At 42.8% G+C, this 12,016-nt stretch overlaps 1 protein-coding gene across 2 annotated transcripts; it reads left to right on the forward strand.

Moving 5' to 3' along the window:
- Positions 1 to 265: 265 nt before the first annotated feature.
- MSRB2 (methionine sulfoxide reductase B2) lies at positions 266 to 10,908 on the forward strand. Of its 2 annotated transcripts, none has more exons than XM_042044156.1 (6): positions 266 to 540; positions 619 to 796; positions 1,765 to 1,871; positions 2,855 to 2,931; positions 7,214 to 7,361; positions 9,846 to 10,908. In XM_042044156.1, the coding sequence occupies exons 2-6, from the start codon at positions 688 to 690 to the stop codon at positions 9,951 to 9,953; spliced, it is 549 nt and encodes a 182-aa protein (XP_041900090.1). In that variant the 5' UTR covers positions 266 to 540; positions 619 to 687; the 3' UTR covers positions 9,954 to 10,908. The 2 variants fall into 2 exon arrangements, with proteins under 2 accessions (XP_041900090.1, XP_041900089.1); XM_042044155.1 differs by having other exon boundaries at positions 267 to 540; positions 633 to 796.
- Positions 10,909 to 12,016: the final 1,108 nt, after the last annotated feature.

Consider the following 12,016-nt stretch of genomic DNA (forward strand, 5'->3'; position numbering starts at 1 on the left):
TTTAGAATTAGGCTAGAAGAATTAGACTAAAGAGAAAGTAATTTTGTATTAAACACCATTATTAGCTTTGCTATCCAATGTAATCAAAACACTTCCTTCCACATCCTTCAGAAATGATGAACTAATTCCAAATCAGAAATGTAACGATTGGAAGAAAAGCAGACAGTAGCACTAAGGCTTAACCTGGAAAACTAACTTGTGTTTAGGCCTACCTTTTAGGGATGGGCTGCCAAACTAACACACGTGTCCTGTTACAGGTATATTTATAGGCCAAGCCAAAGCAGCTGTGACTGCAAATCACTCCACGAAAACAGGAAACCCTCAGATGGCACAGCCCCTTCGCCATTCCTCGATCAATAGCACTGAGAGCAATGCCTGTAACATGCATCCAGGACAGCAAGAGAGCTTTTGCATGCAAGTACCAGACTTGTTCTCCTTAAAAACAACCTAGAATGGTTGCAAGTAAATGTCTCAACAAGATTTTGTTGTGTTTGCAGCTGCAGCGAGTGTTCATTTTTAAGCTGGTCTCTTTGCCTCTCGGTAAGAAGTGATTGAAACCTTTACCTGCAAATGCTGCATCGGCATTTAAGCGGGTGCTTTACTCATTGCCTTTGTGAGGTCTGATTCTTTAGGTGGAACGCAGAGATTACACACGGCCGGCGTCTTCCCCGGTCCCGCCCCGTCGCTATGGCGGCTCATCCGATCTGGAGGATGCTCGGGAGCCGCCGCCTGCTCGTCCTGCTCCGCTCCCCGCTGCCGAGCGCCGGCCGCGCCCGCGCTGCGCACAGAGGCACAGGTACCCCGGCCTGGAGCGTGGGGAGGGGGAAAGGGCATCCCTGTGCTCGCCGTCTTCTGGCCGCTCAGGAAGGGCTACGTTAGCATGCTGTAGGTTTTGGTCTTGAATTGGCAGGCTAAACTGGGGGGTTTTTGGTTAAACTATCATTTTAAAATTCATTTCTCCCTGCCCTCCCCGCCCAGTCTCACCTCTACCTTGCAAGAGATGAATGCAGGTAAGCGTTCATTCCTCAGGAGCTGATTGTTTTTCGAGGATTCCGTGCTGATGGGAGATAGGCTGGGAGGTAATTCCCCACCTCAGACTTTTTGATTTTTAAACTATTTTACTTGCTGTTTTTCAGACAGTCTATTAATTCTTTGCCAGTCCCATACCACCATAAGTGTTCTTGGTGTGTACAGACTCACGGGATGTGTTACTGGAGGTTTGCACCATGATGGGTGACTTCTGCTCTGCTGTTGTGTGTCCTTCACTTAACTATGGCCCCTCTTCTCTTGGGCTGCACGTGTTGCTTTCTTCCAGGGTTCCTTCAATGGGGCCTGTGGAAGTTGCTAGTGTTCCATAGCTGATAGATGAACATTACTTCTGGTTTCTGAGCATTTCCAAGAGGTTTGCCAAACCTTTTAGTGATACCCAGGGATGAAGAAGGAGCACCAGCAGACCAGCAGTTATCCTGAGCCAGGGCAGATATGGGCATGCACTGGGAGAGTGGATGGTATCTTGGGTCATAGGTGCCCATTTCCTTTACAAGCCTTCCCAAGCCTTCTGGTTTGCTGGAGCTGCTCTCTAGATGTAGCACACCAAACAGGAAGTAGATGCAAAGTCCTGCATTCACCCCTGCTCACTTCTCTGAACTGCCCTCTGTGCTTGGTCTGTACCCATAGAAACTTTGGGAGAACAGAGATGATAATGGAAAGCATTAATGGAATTTAAGTTATGTTACTAAATTATCTTTCTGTATCTAACTGAAGACACGGGCTCTCTCACTAAACAAGCTGAAGCAACTGTTGCTACAGACTGGAAAAAAAAATTAACTCCGGAACAATTCTATGTTACACGAGAAAAAGGAACTGAACCGGTGAGCAAAAGTGCTAATGCTGTCCAAGGGTGAGCCACCTCCTCTGCCTGCTGGGCACAGAAAAACCTGCCCTGGGGAGCTGTCACCACTCAGTTGCTTCACAGGATTTCCCCTGCCTTCCTGTGGATGAAAGTTAGACTCAACATACGGAACAGGGTGGATTTTGTTCTGACCCAGATTGTTTTGCAGATGAAAAAACATTCTGCATTCTTTTCATATTTTATTGTTTGGTTTTTTCTGGGATACTTTGCTGCCAAATCAACTGTTTGTGTGGTGGGAGTAGAGGCCCCTCCAGAGGAGGGGGAGATCATATTTTTATCCTGTAGTCTCCTTTTTTTGACCATATGTAGATTAGCCATGGAAATCTTAGACATAGCTCTCCCTTCAGGAGATGGGTTCTCCCTCATGTGCCAGATCACCCACCCCCATGTCCCCACTTTTCCTCCTACTGTGGTGGAGGCCATGTAGCATTGTGGGTGCAGAGCTGCTTGTCCCTAGCCCAGAGCCAGGACTCCTGCACACATGGAGCATGTGCCATGGGATTAAGTCATGTGAGCTGTGCCCAAATCCATATCTGTAAAATAAGGATCCTGGTACCGGACCATGCAGGAAGGAGGAGAGTTCCTTTGTAAAGCCACTTTAAAGTTGTGGCAGTACATAGCAGAGCCCTGGCCTTTGGGATCCTGCACATTTCACCAGTCTCTTGGAGGTCACGACTCCATCCTTGGTACCTGGATGATTTATGCATCTGACTAGTCTCAAGAGTTTGTGGGGGTAGGGGGTAGTCTTCACTACTAATCCAAAGGCATCCTCCCCGTCATTTCTTCAGGCTGCTAATGTTTGTTCTTCAAAGCCCCCCTGCGAAGCCTTCTTTTTATGGTTTTTCTCCTGTTTTGAATCTGATTCCTACATGCTTCTTCCAGATGGTGAGCTTTTAAAGACCTGCATTGTTAACTTGTCTTTTTTCCTTCCTATGTTAAAAGCCATTCAGTGGGATCTATCTGAATAACACAGAATCAGGAATATACTGCTGTGTGTGCTGCAATGCCCCACTCTTCAGGTAACGTCCTTTGGATTTCATGACATCTTTAACATGTACTAATTGTGGCAGGAGGGGCAATGTCTTTTCATGAATGGCATGGGAAGTGTTGGTCAGAAGAAAAATCCCTTGGTGCCCAAGTGCTGTGTGTAAGTCTTCCAAGATGCCTGTGGTGATACAGATACCTGGTACACCTTTTTCTTGAGCCCATGAGGATTGCCAGTGACCAGCATGCAGCTGCCGCATCAGGGTCTGCCTGTTTCTCCTGGCACACACTGTTCTTTTTGGTTAATAATAATTCTCTGTTTAAGAGGTCCTTAAGCCACAAGCTACCACAAAATATGCGTATTTATGCATGAGTATCACTGTGTGTTTGCTCTGTTCTTGTGCTCCTCCATACTCATCTTCTGCCACCCGTGCTGCTTGGTCTGCCTTTGTCTACTGTTGTGATGTTCTTATTGCTGGGTCCCTCACACTGGAGCTGAGACCTTCTCTTCATCCACACCGCCTCTTCATTCCCTAAATTAAATTCCACTATTCTTGCCTTTTTGGTTACATCTACTTTTTAAAGCCTGGCTGCAAATGACTGCACAGTTAACCTCTGTGCTCTTTACAATACTATATATTTTGCAACTTCATTAATGTCTAAGTAAAAGGAAATAGAGTGCCTTGGAGTAGGATGTGCAGAGGGTGTTCTGTTCTCTGTAACTGAACCAGGAAAGACAGTTTCTCATATTTTTAGTCTAGAAAATAGCCCTTATTTATTCCCAACTGAGAATGGAATGAAAGTGGCTGATATGCCCAAGTTTACGAAGACTTAAAAGGATGAATCACAGATCAGAACTTCAAATTATACTAAAGATCAAGAGATCTGCTTAGTAAAAAAAGGACGGGAAAATGTAATGGAAGTATTGAAAATAAACCGAAACCAAGCAATTTAATGATAATTGTGCACAAATAATTTTCCTTTGGCCAAGTGCAGAAAATTATTGTTATGTAAACATGCATTTGCTTAAATGTATAATTTTCTATAGAGGTTTGCTACTGAACACTACTAAATAAATTTATTTCTGATGTTAGCTCAGCATTACAAAATATTCTGAAGACTGATATAAAACCTAAAAATGCCTCTGGAAAATTCAGCTAAATTAGAAAAAATGTAAATTACTAAGCTGTAGATGAGTTCCTTCAATTCCTTCAGATTTTTCTTCAATTTAGGCATCTTTTGTATTAGACAATTTATATTGACAGGCCAACATGGAGAGACAAACACTGGAGGGAATTGCTTCTGTTGTTAAACTAGTAACAAAACAGCAATATAACTGAACAGTCAGCCTGCCTTTTGCACTATCCAGCTCTCAGAGAGTATAAGCACTTTTCTTTGCAGCACAAGATAATGCTAAGCCTCACAGACAAAAAAACCCAAACTTTCAGAAAAAAAAAAAGCCTTGTAAGAAAATTGGAAACTATTAAATGTGCAAAATGGTCTGAAAAGATCTTTTCTATGGAGGAATTATGCTGTGGAGAGCACTAGCAATGAGGGGGCGAAATGGTATTGGATGAGAGACTCATTCATCATATTTATTTCCTAGTCCATTAAAAATGTTCTTTCTTTTTCAAATGCATTAGATCATTAGCTACAGGTAAACATGAAGTATTTCTTCCTTCTTTGAAACATGTGTGTATACATTTATACCAGAATTTATTACCTTCTGCTACCAAATATTCATTTGAATGAGTTGGAAATACATGGAACAAACCCCTAACCTTTTAAGACAGCAAATTGTGGTACTTTAATGAAATTTCAAACCTTCATCAAACCATAAACCTACAGCTGAGATTCATACAGCAAAAAGCACTTTTTAGAATTATCTGGATTCCATCCAGGACGACTGAAAGAGGGATCAAAGTAAATGACATGTGCTGGAGGAATGGCGTGTTGAAGGCTAATCTAATGCATATGTTTAGGGAAAGTCCATTTATCCATAAATTAAGTGGTGAAATACTTCAAAGGACAAATATGATCTTGAACAGCAATATTTTTGGGTACTAAAATGTTTCTATTAGGGAATCTAAGTGATATTACTGTTAATAAAACCACACAGAGACCATTTCTGTTGAGAGCTATTTTAACAGCTCAAAAGATTGTTCCTTTACCAGTGGAAAACATCTACAATAAACTTAAGTATTGTGAGTGGCATGTAAGGAACAGAGTCAGATGCAGAATCTACACAGTGTTAAAGACCTTTTTTGGCTCTGTGGGTTTTCAAAGAGGATCTTTGTATCTATGTGTGAATAAACATAAGGATCCCTGTGTCAAAAAATAAGGAGTTTTGGTAAAAAAAGAAACAGAGCAGATGTATGTAAGGGAAGCTCAGAAGTCATGCATGGATATGTGTCCCACAGGTTATTCTTGGGGACTCTGTGTCTGGTAGCCACAGTGTTCATGTGGTTTTGTGGCAGGGAAAGCAGGGAGCCCTCTTTGGCTGCAAAGAAACAGACCTGAAGCCCTAAGGACCTTGATGTACAGTGTCTGCAAACTGCATTTGCTTCAGAGCAGGCTGCTTCTGTGCTGTGTCCTATTTCTCTCCAGTTTTATGGAGAGGAGGGGAAGGAGAACTTTTCTCATGGCTGTTTGTGCATTGATGTAAAGGACTAAGCAACATCCCACACAAAAACTAGCTTTTGGTCATTCTGTGCTTGCAAATCTTTTATTTCCACAGCTGCATTACTCAATGACAGCACTGTACAGATGATTATAAAAATGCTGACTCACGCCCTGTTCTTTAGGTTGGATTTTTTATGCTTTTTTCCCAGTTTGTTTGCCTTTTTTTCTAAAAGGCACTACAATGAAGATTTTCAGATTTTTTGCACTGTTAATAACCTACAAAAATATGCATGCCATATACCACATACTTTGTTTATATTCTATCTTAACCAACGTTTTAATCCCCTTGATAAAGAGCTGTTACTGGTGTTGATGTCTCTGTCCACCACTAGATGCCGGTAAGAGCATTAGGTTTGCAAAACTGGAAAAAAACCATGGGAAATCGAGAGGAAATGGTTGTGGTGAATCTCCAGACTACTGATCTGAGAAGCATGTGAACCTATCTTCATTTCTTGTTCTGACTCACGCGAGGTCCCTCTTTGATAAGAGAAGGTTCATATTGCTGTCAAAGCTTGCACAATTTTAAATAGGAGGGATTATCTATACCAAATCCCCAAAATATCTTCTGGTCATATTTGCCAATACACTCTAGGTTTTAATATGCAGCTAAACAGTGTTGGTCACCCTGGATGTTAACAGGAGGCACCCACAACCTGACAGTCTGTTGTGCTGTTTCTTATGGCTGCAATTATCTTGGGAAAAGCAGATCTTTGTGCTGTGAGGATTTGTCATTGGTTGTTTGATGGTTTGAACAAGGCTCTGTTTGATTTTCCAAACCAGCTTGATGGCTGACTGCAAGACAAAGCCTCCATCATCATCAGGCACGAGCCTGGTCTGGTGGGCCAGCCTAGCCTTTGTCTATTCTTCATTTCTTCTTGTAAACCCTTTTTTTCTGAGATTGCTGGATTGGGCCAGGCTTCAAACTGCAACTCTGTAGGTGTAATTCAGCTGAACACTATAGCATTTTGGGGTTGTTTAGCCTGGAGAAAAGGACACTCAGAGGTGACCTTACCACTCTCTATAACTTCCTGAGAGATGGTTGTGGTCAGGCGGGGGTTGGTCTCTTTCTCCAGGCAGGAACTGACAGAACGAGAGGACACAGGCTTAAGCTGTGCCAAGGGAAATATACGTTGGATATTAGGAAAAAGTTTTTCATGGAAAGAGTGGTGAAGTACTGGAATTGTCTGCCTGGGGAGGTGGTGGAGTCACCAACCCTGGCTGTGTTTAAAAAAAGATTTTATGTGGCACTTGATGCCGTGGTTTAGTTGAGGTGTTAGGGCATGGGTTGGACTTGATGATCTTAGAGGTCTCTTCCAACCTGGTGATTCTGTGAGCATAGTATTACTATAGCATAGTTGTCAGATAAAACCCTTTTCCAAGCTTTATAAAATACCAACCTGTCATTGAAATAGAAACAGTGAGGCAAAATCTCCTGTTGTGAGCTGATCAAGAATTCCCTTTGGAAAAGAGTTTCCAGCACAGCTTGATGCCAATGAGGAAACTTCTACCGTGCCAAATATTATTAATATTGGTACATCACAGGAATGAGGGGAAAAGCCAATGTTCTTAATAGAAGCAGACTCTTTTGTAACATCTCTGTCATTAATTAATAAGAAGATCTGGTTTCCACTATAGCTCAGAGAAGAAGTACAATTCTGGGACTGGATGGCCATCTTTTTCTGAGGCTTATGGTGCTTGTGGCAGAGATGAAAGCAATACCAATATCATGAGACGACCAGATAATTCACTGGGATCAACTAGAACTGAAGTTGTCTGCAAACAGGTATGTTTATTTTGGAGATGATACACAAAGACACAAATCTTAGCCGATAAGTTTTGTTTGTGCCCATGAATGAATCTACCTAAATACAGCAGTGAGAATTACAGTACTGCTGGAGCCATTCTGTCTCAGCCCGGGGTGAAGAAAAGTACGTGACTGGGGAAAGCAGTTGTGTATGTATAGCCAAAGGCTGGAGTTCAGACAGAAAATTTACTCAAGGTATGCTGCAAGGTGTGGCAAGAGACAATAGAAGAGACTCTGAGGTAGGGTCCATGCATTTGGCCCATGACAGGGACAGTTCTTCCTCATTCAGTCTTGCTAAATATTTGCTGTAGATGTTCTTAAAATATGCAGAGATTGAGACACCAGCCACTGAAGCCATTTGCAGCTATTACTATCTGCCTTCCAGGGTGGTGACTGTGCCCTGCATCTCCATAGCTATTTTCTGTGGATTCTCTTGTTTCACAGAAGCCACCCTTCTATTTTTTCTAGCTATTTTGACTCCCTCAGTCATCTCCTTTCTGGACTAGAAAGGTCCAGTTCCTTCAACCATTCCTTTTTATGCAGTGCTTTTTAGTGTGCTGATCATCCTGTTGCTCTGTTTTGCATTCTTTCCGATTGACCCTTTTCCTTCTTGAAGTAGAGTGCGAGGCTGGACATAGCACTGCAGCTGGGCCCAGCATGCAGCAGGGTGTAGAGGCTGTTCAGGTGTGTTAGAAATGGTGTTCCTGTCCTTACACCTTTACGTTTCCACAGTCCATATTACACAGACACATTTATTTTGGGATCTGCTGTAACACCCAGGTTCTTTTTCTAAAGAACTGCCACCCCTAACCATTTCTTCCCAACCCTGAATCTGTTTCTTACTTTTGTTAAGGTATAAAAGTATGCAATTGAATCTAATGAACTGTATCTCAGATTTGGGGGGTTTTTTATGTCTGTGTGTGTCTGTTTTTCTAAACTGCTACGATAGTTAATGCTGTCCTTCAGTGTGCTTGCAGCAGGCTTTGGTACATCTGCAAATGTAACAAGTCCATTATCTTGGTAGTGTTCACATTTGCAGCCATATGCAGCAAGCACCTTCAAGAACTGCAGCTGAAGACCTTCCAATTTTATAATGTCACCAATAGCTGTACTGAGTCTTAATTTATTCACCTCAGTAATTTGAGAGGGGAATCCTTAGTTGATCTGTGAGAATGACCTACAGTGACTTACTAATTAACTTGATATTTTCATGATATATTGAGATGTCTAGATCCTCTGATTTATTTCCTATACTTTCTGACATTAATACCTTTTGACTTGCTCTTCTGGGATCTGCTTGTTTGGGAGCAGATACTTGCCCACTGACCAGATGTGATTCCTTGTCACTCCCCAGGATGCTACCAGTCACACAACTCAACAGTAATTTAATCATAAAAGATTCTTAATTCAGGATAGATACATGAGGTAACAGCATAATATTGGTCCATAAGTGCAATGGTAATAACGCAATAACAATGGTTTCTGGTCACCAGTGCTGTTCCCCAGGGCTCGGTGCTGGGACCAGTTCTGTTTAATATCTTCATCAGTGATCCAGATGGGGGGATCAAGGGCACCCTCAGTCAGTTTGCAGACACACTGAGCTGGGTGGGAGTGTTCATCTGCTGGAGGGCAGGAAGGCTCTGCACGGGGATCTGGACAGGCTGGATTGATGGGGAGAGGCCAGAGCTCTGAGGTTCAACAAGGCCAAGTGCCTGTGCCTGCCCTTGGGTCACAACAACCCCTGCAGTGCTACAGGCTGGGGACAGAGTGGATGGAAAGATGCAAGCTGGAAAAGGACCTGGGGCTGCTGGTCAACAGCAGCTGAACATGAGCCAGCGAGTGCCCAGGTGGCCAAGAGGCCAATGTCATCCTGGCCTGGATCAGCAACAGTGTGGCCAGCAGGACCAGGGCAGTGATTTGAGGCCACACCTCAAATCCTGGGTCCAGTTTTGGGCCCCTCAATTTAGGAAGGACATTGAGATGCTGGAGTGTATGCTGGATGCAGAAGGGCAACAAAGCTGGGGAAGGGTTTGGAGCACAAGTCCAATGAGGAGCAGCTGAGGCACCTGGGGATGTTTAGTCTGGAGAAGAGGAGGCTCAGGGGTGACCTTATCACTCTCTGTAACTGCGTGAAAGGAGGGTGCAGCCAGGTGGGGGTCAGCCTCTTCTCCCAGGTAAATGAACGAGAAGACATGGTCTCAAACTGTACTGGGGAGGTTCAGCCTGGACATCAGTGGGAATTTCTTCATGAAAAGGGTTGTTAAACATTGGAATGGACTGCCTGGGGAGGTGGTGAAGTCACCATCCCTGGAGGTGTTCAAGAAAAAACTGGACATGGCATTTAGTGCCATGGTAGTGATCAGTCAAAGACGGACTCTATGAACTGAGAGGTCTTTTCCAACCTAAATGATTCTGTCATTCTGTAACAATACAATAATAAAATAGCAATAATTTCTGTTGCAGTGTGACGCCCATCTAGGCCATGTGTTTGATGATGGACCCACACCTTCTGGGCAGAGGTTCTGTATCAACAGTGTTTCATTAAACTTCAAACCAGGCTCTGGTCAGTGAGAAGAGGCTCTCTCTGGCTTGCAGAACATTCTTTCTCTGCTCATACACACTCATGCACGCTTGTGAAAAACTCTCATGCTTTTAATATATAACTCAAATTTTAGTATTTTTGCTGTAGTAGCTTTGTTTTCCAGCTGTTATCATTGTTGATAAAATACATATTTTTGTTTTAACTCTTTGGCAGTCTATCTTTTCATGGTTAATGTGATGTGTTGATCTGCTTATTGTATTTTTTGATTTAAAAAAAGTACCTGTGCAATAGTTCACATTCACAGCTGTCATCATTAACTGTATTGAGGCTGCTGAAATGAGGTGCTCTCCTGAACCTGACTGCCTATTCTGAACAGTAGTTGTGGCCCTCAGGAACACAGATGTACATGGCTGATCATGGCAGAGCTTATACTTCTGTAAAATCATCGTATCCTTCTAAAGGGAAGCAAAAATAACATGAATCTTCAAATAAGGTCTGAGGGGGTTTTTTCCCCCTAATGTGAGAGACCTTTAGCTGAGCCAAGTGACTTTTCTATGAACCCATAAAAGCAAAGTCCTGAAGAAGGACCTAATTAAAACTATTTCAGGCAATGGAACCAGTGGAGACATGGAGTCTTTCTTCTTTTAAATCAATTATTTTCATTGTGTGTCCAATAGCAGAGCTGAAATAGGGTTTGCTCCAGAAACTTCTCTTACAGCAATTATATGATAATAATGTAATGATATGTGTCATATTTTCAGACTTCTGTTATCACTTGTGTATTTCAGAATCCAAAAATGAAAATGAAATTAACTGTATTTGGGGAAAATAAATCAGCATCAAAGACCAGGTTTGGTAAAGTGATGCTTTTGATGCCTTGTCTGTTCTTCCTTGTACAAGTTTGTAAATACTTCTGCATTCTCCCAAGCATTGTCATTATGGTTTGCCCTAACAGCAAAATAAATCCTACATCTGTTAAATTGAGCTTTCCTTCCTTCCGTATTTTTTCCAGAGAAAATAATCTGTGACTCAGAACATCAGCTTCACTAAACTGGCTGGGTTTAAATGCTTCCCTGCTGAGAGTTACTAGGCAACATCTCATTTGGCTTTACCTATAACAGCCTGTTTCCATTCTGCCCACTTTGGTTGCCTCAGTGATAAAAAGGGTGTGTTCATTTACTAGTGTAGTCTTAAAGCTGTTTAATGTCTTCAGAAAATGGACCTCTACTGCACTGAATTTACTTCTGCTCCTTCTGTCTTGCAGCTCTGTGGTTTTTCATTCTCCTGTGCTTTCTACAGGGCAACTCTACAATTCCGTAACTTTTAAAAACATCATAGGGACAATGATCACTACAGCCAGCCTAAACCAGAATGGCACAAAGCGCACCAGAGGTGTGAAGCAGCATGAATGAAGCAGACACTTGGTGCTACTGATTTTATGTAGTGTCACAGCTGGTGCTAGTCCCGTTGCCATCAGAGGTGTCTGTTAACAGCACCAGCGTGCTGCTTGCTGTGCCTGTGCTGCATCATGCTCTGCCTTTCAGCATTGCCCTTGCATCACCCTCTCTATTTTCTGTCTGCTCTGACAAGGCTGTGAATGCCCAGCCTGCCCAGGTCTCTGCTTTCAAGAGCCTTCACAGAAATCACTGTCTTTGCACTATCTGAATTCATGTGCCCCCTATGCTGATACATTTTCATCCACAGTTTGTTTGTATGTTTTTTTGTTTGTCTTAAAATCTATTGCACAGCTACTGAAAAGGTTATTTGACCTTTAAAGGCATTCTTTAGTCAGGCAGCCTTCTCCATTCTCCTTGCCTTTCCCAACAGGAGAGGCTTCTCTCAGAAAGGGGGAAGGTGTTCCCATGTGGACTCCTGTGTTCAGCCAAATGCTGGTGGGAGAAGCCAGCACCTGCCTTAGAACAGTGACTTTTGGCTGGGATACCAATGGAAATGTTCCTCATTTCTGCAAGTGGCCAAAAGGAGAACAGAACTGGCAAAATACCTAGTTTTTTTCCTGTCCCCAGAGATTCCAGGTCTCACTGACAACTTTTGCAGATGAAAGTGCCATACAAACAAAACAGACCATGAAGCT

Source organism: Corvus kubaryi, unplaced genomic scaffold (genome assembly GCF_017639235.1).
Source record: "Corvus kubaryi isolate FWS band 111438036 unplaced genomic scaffold, C.kubaryi_AGA036_p1.0 37398, whole genome shotgun sequence".
In the NCBI taxonomy this organism is placed as follows: domain Eukaryota; kingdom Metazoa; phylum Chordata; class Aves; order Passeriformes; family Corvidae; genus Corvus; species Corvus kubaryi.

What these genes read in the sequence shown, in the direction of transcription:
- MSRB2 (XM_042044156.1), top strand. Translation starts at nt 688, where the DNA reads ATGGCGGCTCATCCGATCTGGAGGATGCTCGGGAGCCGCCGCCTGCTC. An exon ending in CGCTGCGCACAGAGGCACAG is followed by an intron (nt 797 to 1,764) that starts GTACCCCGGCCT and finishes ATCTAACTGAAG; the next exon opens with ACACGGGCTCTCTCACTAAA. An exon ending in CTGAAGTTGTCTGCAAACAG is followed by an intron (nt 7,362 to 9,845) that starts GTATGTTTATTT and finishes TTTCTGTTGCAG; the next exon opens with TGTGACGCCCATCTAGGCCA.